The sequence below is a fragment of the Cebidichthys violaceus genome, unplaced genomic scaffold, assembly GCF_023349555.1.
Source record: "Cebidichthys violaceus isolate CVI_PGR_0920_01 unplaced genomic scaffold, fCebVio1.0.p SCAF_27, whole genome shotgun sequence".
NCBI lineage: Eukaryota > Metazoa > Chordata > Actinopteri > Perciformes > Stichaeidae > Cebidichthys > Cebidichthys violaceus.
Window position 1 is genome coordinate 4,973,065 of NW_027176450.1, and position 20,245 is coordinate 4,993,309.

General features: G+C 43.2%; 2 protein-coding genes across 5 annotated transcripts in view; one reads left to right on the forward strand and one right to left on the reverse strand.

The window, feature by feature from the left end:
- Window positions 1–20,245, forward strand: part of gdpd5a (glycerophosphodiester phosphodiesterase domain containing 5a) — a 41,235-nt gene that overhangs the window by 1,888 nt on the left and 19,102 nt on the right. For 2 of the 3 annotated variants that reach the window (XM_068721184.1, XM_068721186.1), the window contains exons 1-2: window positions 14,178–14,457; window positions 19,719–19,893. In XM_068721184.1, coding sequence (XP_068577285.1) covers window positions 19,777–19,893 — 117 coding nt within the window. In that variant the 5' untranslated portion in view covers window positions 14,178–14,457; window positions 19,719–19,776. Of the gene's footprint in view, window positions 1–14,177; window positions 14,458–19,718; window positions 19,894–20,245 lie in introns of those variants that run through there. The other variant, XM_068721185.1, reaches the window with a different exon arrangement.
- Window positions 1,333–5,943, reverse strand: serpinh1a (serpin peptidase inhibitor, clade H (heat shock protein 47), member 1a). Of its 2 annotated transcripts, XM_068721395.1 has the most exons (6): window positions 5,776–5,943; window positions 5,314–5,433; window positions 3,450–4,069; window positions 3,262–3,360; window positions 2,426–2,658; window positions 1,333–2,346 (listed from the first exon to the last, which is right to left on the reverse strand). In XM_068721395.1, the coding sequence occupies exons 3-6, from the start codon at window positions 4,045–4,047 to the stop codon at window positions 2,044–2,046; spliced, it is 1,233 nt and encodes a 410-aa protein (XP_068577496.1). In that variant the 5' UTR covers window positions 4,048–4,069; window positions 5,314–5,433; window positions 5,776–5,943; the 3' UTR covers window positions 1,333–2,043. The 2 variants fall into 2 exon arrangements, with proteins under 2 accessions (XP_068577496.1, XP_068577495.1); XM_068721394.1 differs by lacking the exon at window positions 5,314–5,433.

Here is a 20,245-nt window from a genome sequence, read left to right on the forward strand (position 1 = left end):
CTCATGCTTTTTGTTAAAAGAAGGCAGGAGTTTTGTTCAAAATCACTGTTTACTGTAACATTTCTTAATCTGTCTGCCTCTAACACCAGTTACACACACACTCTCTCTCTCGCTCTCTCTCTCTGTCTGTCTGTCTGTCTCTCTCTTCACACACACACAAATGACATGGAGATATTCAGTCAAAGGCATTGTTAGACCTCCTGTCTGTCTGTCTCTCTCTCTCTCTCTCTCTCTCTCTCTCTCTCTCTCTCTCTCTCTCTCTCTGTCTGTCTCTCTCTCTCTCTCTCTCTCTCTCTGTCTGTCTGTCTCTCTCTCTCTCTCTCTCTCTCTGTCTGTCTCGCTGTCTGTCTCTCTCTCTCTCACGTACACACACACACACACACACACACACACACACAAGAGCCCATCATTTAATAACCTATATATATGTGCGTCAAACATTATGATTCTGTCTCCTCTTCCCCACCCAGTCCCACTGTTTCAAAATAAAAGCCCCACAAATACAAGATTCAATCCAAAAGTATGAATCAAAAATGCAGAAACGAGAGAAGCGATATCTCAATCGAACCTCAACGACACTACCGGTAACATCAGTGTGTGTATATATTGCGACGTCTTCGGGCAGTAGCAGCCACACTGTCAAAATTTCCTGCTGATTCAAATTCATACGGCACATTATTTATGCAATACTCCAATGAATGTCGTGTTATAGATTATAAATTATGCAATTTGTCCACCACATGAAAAACATCTTTGTTCTGTCATGAACCCACATGTCCTCTAGGTGGTGTGATACACTAAAAAACAGTACAGAATATTCTCATGTTCACTGAACAGATCTACTTTGTAATCTTCTGTTTAGTCAAGTAAATTAAATTGTTCTATCGTGTTATTGAACCACCAACAAATCATTTGGTCTTCATCAACAGTTTTTCTATACGTTTTTGTAATCAGCCTAATGCTAACAGTCAGGTGGGAGGTTGATGATGTGGCTTTTAACCAATGCTTTGCTCAATGGAGCAGCTGCCGGGTATTTGGGTACATCGAGACGTACCCAAATATTTTGTTTCGTCTAAACATGAACAGTTTACTGATTAAGAGCCAATGTTTACCATGCAGTGTGTACCATTGCAACTCCACCACATTCCTCGCTGGAATTCTTCTCATGTTATTCAGCTGGAAGGTCCCACTGGAGAGCTGAGCTCACCAGTCCTGCCCGAGGCCAAGCTGCTGTCGCAAACAGACGTACGAGCAGACAAATCAAACTGGTTGAAGAGTCGGAGTCTTCTGTTTCAGTCAGTACAAAATATCTAAAATTAAGTTGACACTTGGTTGGGGGTTGTTTTTTCCCACACTTTTATTGCAAAAACTGGAAATTTGAAACTAAAACTATTCATATTTTGAAATTGTCGAATTGTGTGTGCATATTATAGATAGTTTTCATTAAATCTGCCATGCTGTGGTTTGTTTGCCAGTGTAGGTCAGTGCATTCAGGGAGGATCAATAGTAAGAAAAACAGCAACGTAGCATATCGGTTCAAACTATATGCTTGTATTGGAGAGCAGTGCAAAGGATGGGCAAAACAATTGTGAATGTCCTTGGAGTTAACAATTTAAAAGCTTGAAACATTGAAACATACTATTAAATTAAACAACAAGCACCATCAACATTCTACAGAAGTGAGATTGTTGTAGACCTTTTACAAACACTGTTAAGACTTGTCAACAGATTTTGAGGCAATGATCAGGGAAATCATACTTAATGTAAGTCTTCAGTCCATATTGTGATATGCCAACGCAAACAGAAAAAAAAGATAAATAAGGAAGGGTGAGCATAATGCTTTGCTCACTAAAACACAGGATCAAATGTTGAAACACATCTCTTCAGCCATGTATTGTGGAATGCTGTTGGCATGTGACGTGAAGGAATGCGCTTTCATTTCCCATTTCTCTCTGCGTTTCGCAGTAGAAAATACACACACACACACACACACACACACACACACACACACACACACACAGCCAGGCTTTTAAGTAAATGTGGTTACAGCTCATCTCTCATCTTATCGCCCTTCGGCCGGACCATCCTGCCCATGAACATGATGAACTTTGTCTTCTGGTCCTTCACAAGGAAGATGAAAGGGTGGTCTGCGTAGAACAGTTTGGGGTTTTTCAGCTTGTCCGTGCCAAAGATGCTCATGTCCATTTCATTGCCGTCGGTGTCCCATTCTATGGCAGAGGCGTGGAACACACTGGCCAGGTAGAGATCCTTCTTCCCGGAGATTCTGGACAAGTCGGCTTTGGATTTGTCCACGGCCTCCGTCAGGCCCAGCTCCCCGAGGTGTTTCTGAACGGGAGCAGATATTCAGATTGTGTAAAAGAAGCTAGGCGTTAAGTCTGAGGTGCCGTTCTTTTGCATCTCCTACCTGCAGGTTGTGACTGACTTCCATGCTGACTTTGGGCAGAGACACGGCCACCGCCGTCTGCTGCAGCTTGCCCATCCACATATCCAGTTGCTTCTTGGTCAGCATCTTCTCCAGTCTCTGCAGAGGTTCCACTTGGTGGGGCATGATGAACACCATAGTGGACTTCTTATGAGCCAGAGGCATGCTCAGGAGAGTTAACTTGTTGGTTGTGTCATCGTAGAAGCCATAGAGGCCTGAGGAAACAAAATATATCTCTAATCTGCTGTGTGTTGGACTATAGTAGACCATCCCACATTCACTCATTCACTATCGTGAGCGTAAAGATGGGATTTAATACACTTATGAATCATTGTCATTCTGCGTCATCACTGACACCCAACTGTAATTTTAGTATATAAAATGCACAGGATTGCATTTGTAGCAGAAAGCAGTGTTTTTGTTCTACGGTAGGAATTTGGGCACTAATTTGTCTAGCTTGATCTAGATCTAGTTGGATCTGCAATGGTCTAGGGCAAGGATGTCACTGAAAACAGTATGAGATTAAAGTACCATTGAGTGAAATCAAATTCACTAGAGCTTCAAAGCTTCTAAATTCACTAGAGGGTTATTCACTGATGTATTTTATATCATAAAACTAAACTTTAAATTCTCTTCACCTTTTTCAGGCATCTGACCAAAAACCCATTGACTTAGAGACAACCTGGTTTTAGGACTCGTTCCAGCAGCACATTATAACTGTATCTACAGTATAACCCACCATAAAAAGGCAGATTGTTGTTTTTAGACTCTACTCCATAAAGAGTCACACGTGTTGTTTCTGAACTTTCTCCACCTACCTGTGCGGTGCATCATCTGCACTGAAACAGTGTAGCTATGGGGCAACATGAATCCACGGTTGTCCACCATCTTATGATGGAACTGCTCATCCCAGTGAGCTGTGAGAAACAAAAACAGTATTAATTCTGAGAGCATTCTTATAGAAACAACACTGCACATACACAAGTGGTATGAGGAGTAGACTCACGTTTGAAAAACATAGCGTTGACGATCATCGCCCCGTCAGTCTGCTCTACGTCCTTGGTGACCTGGGGCAGTTTGCCATCGGTAGACTTGGCCGCCCACTCGTTGATGGAGCTCACGGCGCTCTTCTTATCTCTGAAGTTTATCTTGGAGTGGTCACAGTTGTAATGCTTTTTGCTGCTCTTGACAAAATCCTCCACGAAGGCAACGGAGCTGGGTCCGTACAGGCGGTTGCTGATCTTCCAGGTGACATTCCGGGTCTTTGGGTCGCTCACCTCGGTCAGGAGCTCTGCCAGACCGGAGTGCAGCTGCTCGTCTTTGACTTTAGCCGCATTCAGAAGGGTTTTTACCTGAGAGGCGGTGGAGGCTTTGCCCCCAAGAGCCACCAGACCCAGAGAGGAGGCCACGACGACGGGGGATATGATGATGTTTTCCACACTTTTTTCCTTGGCCATGTTTTGATAGAGACTGAAAGCCAGCTTCACGCTGTTGTCAGCCAGGATGGTGGCGTGGTTACTCAGGACTTTGTCTGGTGAGGCCGAGGTGGCAGCTGTAGCTGAAGAGGCCAGGAGGACCAGGGCTGCCAGGTTAGTCACCCACATAGTGTACCGCTATAGAGAAAACCTTTGAGAGGACATGAAGACAAACATCCATCATTCATTTCAAACGCTGACCTAAGAAGTAGAGCTGGGCAATAATTCAAAATTATTATTTATTGTCTTTCAATGTATTGTGATGAAATCACACATCGAGATATCGTGATACACAATTGATACAAAATCATCTAGATAGATAATACTTAATCAGCACATACCACCATTAAATTTCTTAAGTAAATGATAAAATACTCAGTATTTTCATTTGTCAAGAGTTTACAAAACCATGTGGTTATTTCATAAAGACTATTGACTGAATTACCAGAAAACATGAGATATATTGTTAAATATATTATTAAATGATCTATATAGTGATATATATACTGCCCTAGCCTACTAAGAAGATGGAAAACTCTTGTCTAGGGTGATGTTTCAATTTGAAAATGTCTCGTTCACCTCACTTTTCCAAACTCAGGGAGCCCATTTTGTTACATATTTGGCGTTTACTCTGCCATTTTTTAGGATAATAGCAGGGGAGCTAGGTTAGCTGATACCACTCCAGAGAGATCTCTCCCAGTAGACATCAAGGCAAGACTTACATAACAGCCACGTAGACAGCTGCAGAATACAACTAAGCCAAACATATTGTCCTTCATGTCTTGGCAACACAAAAGATTTAAGATTATGAAAAGCATCTATAGAGGAACGTGTGGTTAATGCTGATTGGTTCGTCTTGGTGTGGAAGAAGTGACCATGTGTTGACGCACACTCAACCAATGTCAGGTTTTTATTCCAATCCACATATATAGAGAGCATGTGTGCTTCAAGAAGAGGAGATTTATCATTATAGTTTTATCGAATAATACAAATCAGCTTGTGTACTGACAGATGATTGGCCAACTATCAGCCTCTTAATAAAATGCAATAAAGAAACCACAGTCCACTTAAAAAAGAGAGGAATGACAGACATGAGGAGTCTCCTCTCAGCAGCAGACATGTTTCTACAGGCTCACAGAGAAAGATGAGAGAGATATCTGTCCGAGATGTGTGCATGAAAGAGATCTCTGTTAAAAGGCTGAGACATTATTCTTAAAACGCTGTCTTTAGTTGTATGTTTAGAGTAGTACTTGAAGATGAATCTTTTCTGCGTTGCAAGTGAGAACAGAATACATACAGATGAATAGATTTATCAAATGCTGATGATGTGATCTAAATAGCATTTGTAAAGTAACACTGCATGTGACCTGTTGAAATCATGACCATGTGACTTACAGTGGTACATTTAGTTTAGTTCACGTCCTGCAGAACTTTTTCGTAGATCCATACCAGTTTGAGACTTTGATAGATGGATGATGAGAAACTATCTTGTGAAGTTTCAATGCATAAGGGACACTGTGTATGTAAAGGTCATGCAATATGTAGACTAAGGTAAAAGAAATGACAGATTAAATCAGTTTAAAAGTTACAGCCACCTCCCTACATCCTGAACGCATTCTTTTCTAACTTTGAGAAACATACTTTGACATTGTATTCTACTTTTTTTCATATATTTTAATAAGAAACTAACAACTTGGATAAACCACACTGCTTGAATCTGCAACAGAATCTTAAACCGCTTATTGCAGGACTGACTCTGTGGCCTCTTTTCACATGCCTGGGCATTTCCCACCAGCTGAACACTGCTCTCCATAGTCTCCCTTCCCCCTCTCTTACTCCCAGTACTTTGTATCTTACCTTATTAGGTTTTCAATAATTCAGTAGGTTCTCCTCAAGCTTGCTTACAAATAGATCCCCCGGCGCTGATCTGCTCTATGTGAAGTTAATGTATGTAATGGTTGGAATCACAGTTGTGTTGACAGTTGCAGGAGTTTCCATGCCCAGTTCTCAGAGCATTAAAATCTCTGCACTGGGATCTTCCTCTCAGGCCGGTCCCGCCCATAGTATTCAGTGCAGAAGAATCCTCCCCCTCCAGGTCCTAAAGCCTGAAATTGGAGCCCAGTCGAAGCCCTCACGCAGCTGCTTCAATGAAAAGAGAGTTATATTTGTCATACACAACGTAACGTTGGTATTGCTGTTGTTTTTTTGGGATATTTGTACTTTTATAAAATGAGCTATACTATTAGAAATGTTTACATGCTTTTACATTATGGTGGCTTCACTTCTGAACTCATCCAACAAACTCAGTGTTACTCCTGTATTGTGCCAGTACCCTGTAACTGCCCCTCTCTCACTCTGCCACTTGATTTGAGACAATGCAGGGGTTTAGCCCATAGATGGATTACTGAACAGGCCTACTGGGCACAGGCACAGGCACAGGGGCCCAAATGTCAGGGCCGCCCTTGGCCTAAATGTATCTCAAAGAGATACATAGCAACCAGGAAGAAACTCAAAATGACCACAAAGACACATCAAACGACTACAAAGACACATCAAACGACTACAAAGACACACAAATTGACTACAGAGACAAACAAACTGACTACAAAGAGATGCAAAGAGACATAAAGAGACTCAAGCGGCTATGAAAAGGGGCAAAACAACCACAAGGACACAAAATGACGACAAAGGGACACAGCACAACTGCAAAGAGACTCAAAATGGCAATAAAAATAATACAAAAAAAAAACACAAAGAGAAACAAAAGATCTATAAAGTGACGAGAAATGACTACAAAGAGTCACAAAATGATCACAAAGAAACACAACACCACAGAGATGCATAACAACTACAAAGAGACATAAAACAAAAAGCGGCTATGCTCCTGTGTAGAAGAGGTGGTGGGGCCTTTTGCATGTCTGCGCCCAAGAGCCCAGGGGCCCAGGGGCCCATTGTCTCATAATCCGCCCATGAGGTAGCCAGAATCCTTCAAGAGCTTCAACCACTATGCTGTGGCTTCCCTTCCCATTGATTGTCATCGTGACATGTCTTAGACTTGCTGTTGATGAAATGTGAGGTGCCACAGAAGACATTGAAACAAAAGATCTGTGGAGGGAATCAGGTCGCATTGTGTTAGCTGCACAGCTCTATCGCCAGCGGGAATGTTCTGTAAACTGCAGGAGACAACAGGATCTTCTACACAGTCCATCTGACAATAACACGAGTGAATGAGACGAAACCTGAGACCACATGTCTTGCTACCTCAGCGTTACATAACAATCAGTGCTGATGGTGTCAGAGAAGTGGTCTTGCCAGATGAAGCAGTCTACAGACACAGTGCATAAAAAATCATCAAAATAGAAGAAACAACAGTGCCAGGTGAGGATCTCCTGAATCAGTTCATTTCAAAGAAAGAAATGTCTTATTTTATCTGATAAACACTAATAATGTTTATTAACTGGCCCCTGGCCTTCTCTCAACTAGCATGAGTGGCCCCGGGATAAGAAGTGGAGAATCCCTGCAGCAGAAAGACTAGAGAGGCAGACAGGATGTGGTGTGGGTTTCAGCCTAGTTCTAACTGTATCAGGACCCCTATTGTCTTCTTCTGCTTATAGTTTGACTCAAGCTAGTTCAATAACTGTTTCAAATGTATTCAGTAGAAACATTTTATTTAATTCAACCATTAAGAATCAGTCCAGTCAGTTCAGTAGGCCATGTATAGATCTGATGTGTGGAGGGAGTACTGAAGACTTTTTTCCCATGAATGGGAATCCCCTGCTTGGGAGTGGTGTGTGTTGATGTGGAGCAGGCAGCAGGAAGTTACAGTAGGAGCGGATGCATGTCCGCTGTAACGCTGCCCTGTTCTCTAGAGCTCGTTGCAGCTGTTGTTGTGTACTTTAGAAGAACGTTCATTCTTTTTAGAATGCTCCAGTCGTACTTCTATGACACGTCTAATCCAGATATGATATGATGTAATAGACGGAAAGATATTAATTGCAGATTTTGTTTCTTACTCTTGGTAAGTTTTTGTCTACTTCCAAGTCAGTTCCACTAAACACCTTATACTACTCCAGCAATGCAAATCAGATCACCTGATATTACGTCCCTATCCTGTATTGTGTTATAGCCTCAGTACATGTATTGTGTTTTAAAGGAGCTTTTTTCCCAGAGGCACACAAGAAGGAAAAAAAAAGTCTCTTAACTGTCATTTCCTTGTTTCCTCTCTCCTCGCATGGTTTCCTTGCAAGGAAAGGACACAAGTCAGGGACACAGGGATGCAATTCAGAGACTTGGGATGTACCCTATGAAAGCTCACACCCTGAACGTGGACCAGCTCTTCCTCTGCAGACACGGCTGCTCTTTTGGTTTTGTTTGTCTCCAGCACATGTTTACATTACTGATTTCTGACTTGCCATGTTTGATTTAGTTTGATTTATTTATTCTTTTTGATTTTAATACTTTTAACTCTGCTATTTCTGTTGCAGCTGTTGAGCTGTGCTGTAGCACCATCCACATCATAGAAGTAGTTTCTCTCACTAATGGGTCTACGGTCTCCTACATTATCAGTTGCTTATGTCACGTTGTGTCTGATACTGTTATGTATATATTTTATATATATCATTTTTTATCAGATTCACCACCCCCAAAAAAAGTAATCAGTATTGTTGTTCCTCAGTCTTTTTCTTTTCTGTATCCTTAATGACATGGACAAGTTACAGTACAGACAGTAAAGGTGTTAATGTGAATCATATCCAATCTACAGTAATATGACATATATATATATATATATATATATATATATATATATATATATATATATAGCTACGATTCTGATCACAGTTTTCTATATGACATATGTCATATAGAAAACTGTGATCAGAATCGTAGCCTAGAATTTTACCTATTTCCTGTTTGTAAAACAAGGACACATCATTCTGATGGCACTAATATGGTTCTTGAAATATTTACTTGTGAGTGATAAATTATGAATTTTGAGCAAGTTACAGGTTTCTGCAGATAATCCTGTGTGTGTGGTGCTGTTTGAACCAATCGTTTTGAGAAAACATTTTTTACTTGAGCAAGACACTTAACCCCAAAATTGCTCCCGTAGCTGCATCTATGGTGTGTAGATAGATACTGAATTGTAAGTCGCTTTGGATAAAAGCGTCTGCTAAATGACTGTAATGTAATGTACACCTGTTGCAAATCACTAATCTACGTCCTTAATGCCCGTTCCAGTCAACCTACTGTCTCTGATGTTGTGATGCATCTGTTTACAGTACTGTATTGTTCAAACACTGAAGGGCTACTAACTGTAGAAATGTGTTCTGTGACGAATGCATGCTTTAATGTGTGTTTGAGACGTGTATTCAAGGTATAAAACACTTTCTGATTTGACGTAGATGCTGTGTTGTCCTTATGACTTTGTATTCATAATTTTGCCCACATACTTCCTCATGACTTCCTCTCTCTGGTGTACGTCTCCATGAACTCACCAAAGGGTCCAGTGTTTGTTCACGTTATTGATTCTCTCACAGGTATTCATCCCATTGTGGCCTGCACTTAAGCCTTTAATGAAAAGGTAATTTTAATTCAATCAAATCTTTATTTTTAGGAAAAGCAGAGTCTGGCTTAATTTTCTCTGAGTCTTGTGTATCTGAGCATTGCTTCTCATGGAAGAACCACAATACCCAGAATAATGATGAGTCATTTCTCATCATGTCCATGAGTCAACTTTAGAAGCCACAGAGACAAGTGAGCACAGATGTCCTCTGCTGGCTGAAACAGACAAATACTGTCAGCTGAGCAGTACTCCATACTGCTCAGTAGTATGTACTTCAGTACTTCATACTTCATACAGCCAATAGAGGTCAACAAAGAGCTAACAATAAAGACAGAACACAAAACAGCATTCTCTTTATTGGTACTAGAGCTACTGTTAGGTTACTGTTACTACCACCACCTGTATTATCCATGGAGCTGTTTCAATCACTACAGCTTTATTGTTAATATTAAAAGTGACACTTCACACTTAAGTCAAAATGTGTCTTTTTTCTGTTTAAAAAAGCATTTTAATAAGAGGCCAGAAAGAAAAGTGTGCAAAACTGATTTGATATATGCAGAATCCTGCTTTAAGTATACTTAAAACTGGATTCTGCATATTATGCTGCATTAGGTTTTGTAATAAATGCAGGCTCACGCGTTCACCATTACATTTTATATGAATCCTTAGGACGGTCCTGTCTGGACCAGAGGAGAAATGCACACGTTGCTATTTATTGCCAAGACATTGTTCTTGTTATTGTTAAAATTGTAGCTACTTTCATACAGCAGCACTGGATCTACAAATTGGATTCTTTTACGTGTCCCCAGGGTGAGCTCAGAGCTTCGGATGAGCTGCAAAATATCAATACCTTACTCCCTTCTTTCAATCCCATTTTAAAGATCTTCTGCAAAGTGCCCTGAAGGAAACATGTTGTCTTTTTACATAATCCGTGACTCAAGGGGAAAGTGTTCCCTTGTGTTGCCTTTATGTAGTGTATGTGTTCAATGTGAAAGTCTTGACCAGGACTCTCTGGAAGACGAGGTCTTGTATCTAAATGGGACATTCCTGTCTGAATAATAGATCAAATGAAAATTTAAATAGATTATCATCTTCACACTTGATTTACACAAATGACATGATGGTGGTTCCAAGGTGATGAGTTAAATAACAAGTACACATTCAGTTGGAATGACTTATTAACGGGTCCAAATGCCTCTCCTGACGTGTGTCTTTTCCACTGAGACACCATCACAATCACAGGACCAGCATGCATCTCTTCTGCGAGAGAACTTCTAGTTAAAGGGCCGTCACTGCCACCGCTTAATTGTTTAGGATTAAAGGGATCTGACGTAATTATCCCAGGGTCAAGGGTTAATCTCTGACTGCTGGGCCTGGAATAGATCTCTGAGGCTACAAGACACTACTCTACCTCTTTGCCAGGTGCTCACTTCAATGGTTTAGTGGCACTGAACTGAAGAGAGGAGTACAGCTCTGTCATGCTCTAGCCCCATTAGGGTTTAAAGATGTATATAACCCTTTATGTTGAGAGTGTTGTCTGAATATAGTCTTATGAAAACATTTCTAACCTCATGGAAACTCTCCGTCACAGTAAAACCCATCCAAACCTCCGCCCTCGTAGCTCTGCCTGGTACATTCCAGGAAACACTAACATTTCCCAGAGATGGGGACAATGCCAACCTTCCATGGCATCTTCACCCCCCTGTAGAGAAGTTTAATTACATTATTTCTCTCTTATCCCTCTTTGACCTATCCCTCCTGACATCTCTACACTTCAAACTGGCATGACACTTGATTTCACCTTTAAAACACCTCTGAACTCCAGCACAGGACAGACATGATGTCCAAGATGGAACAGAAAAGGCAGGAAGAGGTACAAACCTCAACTCCCCCCTATAACTTCTCACGTCTCTCCTCCTCCTCCTCCTCCTCCTCCTCTCTCCATCTTCTCCTCTGTTTCAGCTGTCCACTAGGTCTGCAATTTTATTATCTGTAATAATGATAATGATAAATAATAATTCATGGCGTCTGCAGAAAGGACACAAACTGACGTCTGATGCTTTGAATGTTTAACATGATGATTCCTCAGACTGCAAATATTAACGTGCATTTTATCAAGAAATGATTGAAGATATAAACTAAATATGTGAGGGGGATTAGATTACATTACATTACATTACAGTCATTTAGCAGACGCTTTTATCCAAAGCGACTTACAATAAGTGCATTCAACATTGGTAATCAAAAGAACTACTAGTCACCAGAAGTCATAAGTACATTTCCTTTTCCAAACAAGCATCTAAGAGCATGAAGCAGAGCATAACTCAGAGCCAAAGTACAGGGCAGAAACAAGAAAAACAGTTAGTGCTATAAGTAATACGAATACAATAAGTGCAACAAGCTAGTATGAAAACAATAAGCGCTAAGTGGAAGGCTCAGGGTAGCACTTCCTGAAGAGGTGGGTTTTCAGCCTGCGCCGAAAGATGGGCAGCGACTCCACTGTCCTGACGTCAGTGGGAAGTTCATTCCACCACTGTGGGGCCAGGACAGAAAACAGCCGTGACCGGGTCGATCGGCTGCCAGGACCTCTGAGCGACGGGGCAACCAATCGCCCCGAGGCAGCAGAGCGAAGTGGTCGGGCGGGGGTGTAAGGCTTGACCATGGCCTTGAGATAGGAAGGAGCTGTTTCTTTCACTGCCCTGTAGGCTAGCACCAGAGTCTTAAACTGGATGCGAGCTCTTACAGGTAGCCAGTGTAGAGAACGGAGAAAGGAAGTTGTGTGGGAGAACTTGGGGCAATTGAACACCAGGCGAGCTGCGGCTTTCTGGACAAGCTCCAGAGGTCTGATGGCCGACGCCGGGGCTCCGGCGAGTAGAGAGTTGCAGTAGTCCAGGCGGGAGATGACAAGAGCCTGGATGAGAACCTGCGCTGTCTCGTCAGTCAGGAAGGGACGAATCCTCCAGATGTTGTAGAGCAGGAATCTGCAGGAGCGTGTAACGGATGAAATGTTTGCCGAGAATGACAGTTGGTCATCCAGGGTCACACCCAGGTTCCTCGCAGTCCGAGTTGGCGTCACCACGGTATCATCAATGGTGATGGACAGGTCCCGGTGCGGGCAACCCTTCCCCGGGAGGAACAGTAGCTCAGTTTTGTCTAGGTTGAGCTTGAGGTGGTGTGTCGTCATCCACTTCGAGATGTCAGCCAAACACGCAGCGATGCGCGTCTCCACTTGGGTGTCACCGGGGGGAAATGACAAGACCAGCTGGGTGTCATCGCCATAACAATGGTAGGAGAAGTCATTCGAGCGAATAACAGAACCCAGAGATGTTGTGTAGAGCGAGAAGAGAAGGGGGCCCAGAACTGACCCTTGCGGAACCCCCGTAGTCAGCATGCGTGGTTCCGACACGGCCCCCCTCCAGGTCACCTGGTAGGATCGACCCGTCAGGTAGGATGCAAACAGGGAGAGTGCAGAGCCTGAGACGCCCATCCCCTCGAGGGATGAGAGGAGGATTTGATGGTTCACAGTGTCAAACGCCGCAGACAAGTCCAGGACAATCAGGACAGAGGAGAGAGAGTTAGCTCTCGCGGCGTGAAGTGACTCTGTCACCGCAAGGAGGGCCATCTCTGTCGAGTGACCCACTTTGAACCCGGACTGGTGAGGGTCCAAAAAGCTGTTTTGGTGGAGATAGGAAGACAGTTGGTTAAAGACAGCACGTTCAAGTGTTTTGGATAGAAAGGGTAGAAGAGAAACCGGTCTGAAGTTCTTGACATCAGAGGGGTCAAGTGATGGTTTCTTCAGAAGGGGGGTGACTCTGGCGGCCTTGAAGGCCGTGGGAAAGCATCCTGAAACAAGAGATGTGTTGATGAGGTGGGTGAGGAAAGGAAGGAGTTCAGTCGCAATAGACTGAAGAAGAGGGTAAGGGATCGGGTCAAGGGAGCACGTGGTGGGGTGGTTAGATGTAACAAGGTTGAGGACCTCGTTAGGGGAGAGAGGAGCCAGAAAGGGTAAGATGGGGCGTGGAGATGGGAGGGAGAGCTGTGGGGGCAGGATTGGACAGGGAGAGAGGGGCATCCGTTCACATGTATAGTGTTTCATATAATAATATATAGATAGATATAATCATCTCGTTACTACGTCTTTCTTGTTTCCACAGAGTTCCTGAAGCAAATGAGGAAGTGTTAAAAAGGATATCTGCAGATATCTGCAACTTATTGTAAAAGTTGTTATTATTGTATTGTATATTGTAATTACAGTCCTCTAACTCATAGTGTTCACGCTCTGATCTGAAGTGATCAAATTGGTTCCAGGTGTTTTCACGGGTGTATTCTGGGTAAAAGTGACATATAATTGAGTGTGGAAGTGTTTATCGAATCACACACCAAGGCTTTTACTTTTGACCGATGAGTCTAATAAAAATAATGAGCTATTTGTTACAACTTTTATTATTTTTACTTGTATTGCTGATTATAAAATACAGACCGAAACGTGTATATTGCGTTATGTGTGTGTGTGTGTAATGGGACTGTCACTAACTGCCCGGCCCTTCTACCTGCGACAGAGTCGTCCTGCACGCTGTAAGAAGTCCCGTTAGACCCGTAATGTAGTCCTGCGGCTGCTCCGTTAACGTGCTCGGGTGGAGTATTTCTTACAGTGTGCTCCACAGCTCCACCCACACCGCGTCGGACGGATTACAGGCTTCTGAAGTCCTCTGTGACCACCGGAGCTCCGTCTTAATAACTCGAGAAGAAGAAAGTACCTGCTGCGAGTCATTACACCGTTAACTAGTTAACCCGTTAAAGACAACGTTCTCCGTCGGGCCGTACCGGAGGCTGATGAGCGTCGCCGCTCAGAGTTACTTCACAGACTTCTGTGAGTCTGTAAACTGTGGAGAGAGGACATAATGTCAACGTCCACGGAGATAACCGGTTAACGGAGGAGCGCGTGTCACGTGTCCGACACTGTCCGGGATAGAAAGGTACGGTTCATGTTCACTTTGTCTTCATGTCGTTAGAGTTACTGTGTAGTATGTTTAGTGATCAGCTGTCCTCAGATACATACACTGACTGAATGCATTGATACATTATATCTATGTTTTATGACACATGAGTGTGATGAGATGAAGGATGATCAGTGTGTGTTGAAGGCTGGTGATAGTCTGAAGCTGCTCCTGGTTGCTGAGCAGCTTCAGTGACACCTGCTGAGCGTTTGGTAGAGACACACGAGCAAAGTCAAGACTAGAGACCAGGCCAGACTCCAACTGTAGACTAGAGACCAGGCCAGACTCCAAACTGTAGACCAGAGACCAGGCCAGACTCCAAACTGTAGATCAGAGACCAGGCCAGACTCCAAACTGTAGACCAGAGACCAGGCCAGACTCCAACTGGAGACTAGAGACCAGGCCGGACTCCAACTGTAGACTAGAGACCAGGCCAGACTCCAAACTGTAGACTAGAGACCAGGCCAGACTCCAAACTGTAGACCAGAGACCAGGCCAGACTCCAGACTGGGCCAGGGGCGTAAAGTGTGTGTGTGTGTGTGTGTGTGTGTGTGTGTGTGTGCATGTGCGTGTGTGTGACCCCCCCCTCCCCTAAATCTGCCGTTGTTGTTTGGACCACACCCATCCAAACTCTGCCTTCATTTTGAAATCAACTACACACCTGTTAAGTTTCGGGACATCTTAAATGGGTGTGACAGTGACAGACAGACAGAGAGAGAGACAGACAGACAGAGAGAGACAGTCAGACAGACAGACAGACAGAGAGACAGAGACAGACAGACAGACCTCCTGTCACTGTGTCTTCAGGATGGAATGTGGCCATGATGACTCACGAGATGAAATGGCAGCGTTACTGTCTTGCCTTGTAACAAGAAATGGTTACATGAACACATACTGAACTGGATTATTTTGATCTGCCTCCATTTCCCATCATGCATACAACTTTTGGATGATGAGTATCATGTTTCTGGCATGGTAAACACTGAACTAATGAGGTAGATGGAGGTTCTTTACTGAAACTCGTCCCTCGTCCCCATAGACGTAGTCGACTGAGTGTTTGTGTGACGTTATCTACCCGTTGTGGTGATGTCAGCATCTTTTGCAAAACAAATGAATCGAGCTTTGATCCCATTGGTCCGTCCTGTTTGTCCTCCCTGGATCTGGTTAGGAGAAGACGTATCTGAATTGCCCTCCCTGTCTGTACCCGGGCCTTCATGTGTCAGACCGATATCACCTTCAATACATCGGGTCGCTTCAGAACCGGCAGGTGTCGCCCCGGCCGACGAACAGAATGTCCCTCTAACGAGCTGAGGCCCGTGTGGTCTGATGACGTTGATGGATGCACTGATACACACTCAACAGCAGCTTTGCACCCACCCCCGGGTAATGAACGCGTGGCACTAATGGAAAGTCTATTTTTGGCCAAATCCACTGAAAGATTAAGGATACTATTAATGCATGCACATATAAAATTCATGAAGTGAGTGAACGACGGAGGCCTGGGACGAGGCGACAGTGACCGAGATAAAAAGGCTAATAATAGACACAATCGGTCGGCTGAGACTTAGCGGATTATATTGCGTTATCATTCAATGAGCGCATGAATCAAACTCCCACCAACTACTTTGACGCGCCGATGGGCCTCGGAGGCGTGCTGACAGTAACCAGGTTACTTGGCAGGGAGGTGAGGAGAGTAGTAAAGTCCTCTAGGCCAGGTTCATGAGAGGGAACTGGTCTGAAGCCAGCTGAATGAGAGCCATGCTGTACACAGAACATAGGCTCAAAGAAACAACAGAAAACACAAATACTAATGAATATCTTTTTACACTGTGAATAGAACTTGTGTTGGAAGACATCCCTTCAAAGCTAGTTTATGCTGCACACATATCTTTCAAGTGTTCATGGAAGTCCTGGATCTCATCATGATATTTTATGATAACGAGCATTGCTTTTTGTTCTTTGCACATCAAAACCAGGGCGGGGGCAAAATGGAGGAAATAAGATATCACAATGTTTTTGACCAAATACCTGCAACAACATTGCAGGTTTCACCATTGGTGCTTTCACAAAATGTTTACACAATGTGATTTTGGATAAATAATCATGAGTAATGTGGATATAATGTAAAGTAGGTAAAGACAAATAATAGAACAGCTAGAACACTTTACTGCAATGCAGCACGTAAAACCAGGAAAAGACACAATCTAAGATGTTATCTAGTTTCATATCACAATATCAAGACAATATCAATATATCAATATACCCTAATCGAAACCATCAACCTGTCATGGCATTAACCCTGATGCCAGACAGAAAGCTGTACTTCCTTTCCCTGTGATCCACATTAGGGACCAAATCAGCTTTATTCTCGTTAGTCCAGGTGAATATGGGAAGCCAAACTTTTCATAATTGCGTCTTGTACCAGACATCATTTACTGTATGTGGAGTTATTTTCTGCTATGTCTGTACAGAAGCTTGAAATCACCCAGCAATAGAGGAGTGAAGCATCTCAACCATGCTAAAAAAGACACAATGACACAATAGGCCGACCCGGCTGGAATATGGCCCTGGTGATTTTGAGGATGGGGTCAGGAAGTGAATTCTGGGAATCTGCCAACTCCTCTGAACCTGGGAGAAGGCTCCCTCAGACCGTGAGCTCTCATATAATGATAATAAGGTTGTTGTATAGATGAAGGTTGCCACTGAATCCTGCATAAAAGGTGACACTTATCCCCTGAGAACACCTGAAAAAGAAGCACAGCTCAAGTACACACAATACCCAATTGTACTGTAGTTTAAATGGAGTGCATAGGTGCTGAGCCAGATAGGAGCAAGGTGGAATAGATCTTGTTGTTCTTTGAAATGTTTTAAAGCAGTATTTGTATTTTAGCAGTTTCTGTTCGGCAGTAAAACGAGACAGTTTAGAAATTAGTACAAGTACATCATTCTGAAAAGACATTGTATTTTCTCTAAAGACAATTGGATGTTTTTCTTTAAGATTTGCTGGCACAGTGTCCAACCTTCCAACACCGACTTAGCCCAGTACTCCTGTCATGTAGTGATTTCTGTGCTCAGCGATAAGGACAAAGGAGCAGTTTGTTTTGTTCAGGACTGTTGACCAGGAAACACGCCCTTATCTGCCTCTATCTGACTGGGACGTTGCTGGTCATTGCCGCCTTTTATCAAAAAGATACACAATAAAATGTTAGACATTGAGTCTTCACCTCAAATTAGTTTTCTGTCTAGAAAACCTCGTCCTCATGGTCTGGCCTAGGCACTTATCCATGCTCGTGGTGTGACGTGCGTTGGGACCCTCGGCACCAAATGGCTCTGTTTTCATAAGTAGTGTGAGGATCAATTTCCCCACCAGGCCCTCTGCAGTCATCTGTGCTACATCAAAGCAGCGATTTCATTGAAACGAATGAGGAGGCCTTGGAAGCTTGGAAAGTGTTCAGACCGAGTCCAGGCGCCGACGGTCATGGCACCGCTCGTTAACGAGGCTAGGCGGGCTTTCTGACGTGCACGGTGTGGTGGCAATTTGGCTTAACGACCATCGAGTATCTTTACTTGGCCTCCTCGGCAGTATTGTCAGTCAGCCATGTAACCCAACAATGAATACAATTCGCTAAATTTTCTGAAAATGTCCCATTGGACCGAGAGCCCATTTGTCCAACAACCCGTTCTCCCAAAAACAAGCGGCCCGTGTTCCAAAGGCCCATTGCTCTGAAAATACGACAACACAAGCTCATGGCCATTCACTTGTGTTAGCCTCAACTTATATTGTCATTTGGTCATTTTATGTATTCAATGTTTCAAAACTGTACCAAACTATAGTCCGCTGTCCAAAAACAAATGCCCATTGTGCAAAGGCCCATTTGCGCAGAAATAACACTCTCCCAGCAACAAACAGAGGCACATGGCTAATTATTATGCAGAATGACATCATCGAACCTTTTCCTTTTTGTTTTTTTCGTCCTACTGGTGAAGGCATGACCCACCACTTGTTGCCTTCATTTGTTTGGTTGGTTAGGTTTAGGTGTGAGACATGAGATTAGTCAGGTTTTGTGTAAGACTATCAGGGTAAGCCAATCAGAGGCAGAGTAGGGTGGATCATGTCATTGCAATGATAGGAAAAAAATACTGCAGCCGGGTAAGGTGCGATGACGTCATTCTGTTAATAATTAGCCATGTGCTACTGTTTGTGAGCTTTCAGTCCAATGGGACCTTTTTTTGGACTATTGGGGTTTTGGAACATAGGCATGGCACCACTTGGGTACAGCAACTACTAACAGCATGCTAACATGCTTGTTGTGGCAATGCTTACACACTGATATCTGGGTTATATTTACCAGGTTAGCTAAATTAATTGAGCCTGTTAGCATGCTAGCATTTACAAAACAAAATGTTAGCTTGAAGCTGGTACTAATGTATGTGTAAGAAATTGCATGGCATTCCATCCAATAGTTGTCAAGATACTGTATTGAAATTAGAAACAAACATGTCAATGTCATGTAGGCACTAGAGGAACAGTCAGAAGGGTTTACCCTCTGGGGACCATGAATGTCTGTACAGTTTATGTTTACAATCCATAAAATATTTATTGAGATATTTCAGTCTGGACAAAGAACAAAACGGCATTGCTTTCTACAGTATAAAGCCATGCTGCAGAAACATCAAACAAACCAAAGAACCAGTGATACTTTGAAATTCAACATTTTCTCAGAAAATGTCACTCACTCAGGACACCTTGATAGCACACACGGCACAGCACTGTGTCTTCCAGAGAGCCATGAAGACATTTTTACCTGCCACCAAGGCAACAAGCTTTTCTCTGAGGCCGAATTGAGTTTGACTAGATCGTACTCTTTTCCTTTTACTGATGCTCTTCTTGTGAAAGGATCAAGTCATACCCACAGATAGATGCTGCCTACCTACCGATGCCCACTTCCAGTCATAAATAAGACGGTAAAGGTCGACTCAGTGACCGTAAACCATATGCCATATTATTATGTCAGTCCCAGACATGACTCACTATTGAAAAGTGTGTTGACTTCCTCCAGCAGGTGTTGTTACTCCCAACAAGAGCCAGGACCGTCAACATGTTCACGGTGTTTTGTGAAAATATGCCACAGCAACATGACGTGACACGGCCTGTTGATGGAAGACGTAGTTGTACGCACAAAGACTGAGCTAATGATCTGAAAGCTTGTTCTGTTCAGTAACCCTCTGATCTTCTCCAGGGTTCCCGGTCCTGTTTGGGATGTTAACGAACTGGTGGCGCGTTGAGGCTGAAGGAGCATGGTGAAACACCAACCCTTGCAGGTCTATGAGAAACAGGTCTTTGTGTCCTTTGTCACTGGGATCTATGGTTGTCGCTGGAAACGCTACCAGCGCTCCCAAGACGACAGCTCCAGGGTAAGATCACTACGGATGGATGTCATGATGATGTATAAAGGTGCACATGTGATTTGCTTGGTATACTAATAAGAGTCTTTCTATGACTGTCACAACCTGTTTGTATCGCTGTAGATATTGTACTGCTGATGGGTGATCAAACCATGGATCTTTGATTAAAGCTGGTCACTGTACCAACACAATACTTATTTCGATACCTTACTTTGAGAATGGTCAACGTGTTTTTCTACTAAACCCGTTCCATTGACCAAAAGAAGACAAAGGTCTCAAATGTTACACATTGCACACCCTCGACCGTTCTGAGCCTTAACTCAGAACCCATCAGCTATTGGTCTCACATCCATTTAGCCTC

Coding starts and splice junctions, on each gene's coding strand:
- serpinh1a (XM_068721394.1), bottom strand. CDS start 4,047: ATGTGGGTGACTAACCTGGCAGCCCTGGTCCTCCTGGCCTCTTCAGCT. Junction 3,361..3,449: donor CAACGCTATGTTTTTCAAAC/GTGAGTCTACTC, acceptor TGTTTCTCACAG/CTCACTGGGATGAGCAGTTC. Junction 2,659..3,261: donor GCAGATGATGCACCGCACAG/GTAGGTGGAGAA, acceptor TTGTTTCCTCAG/GCCTCTATGGCTTCTACGAT.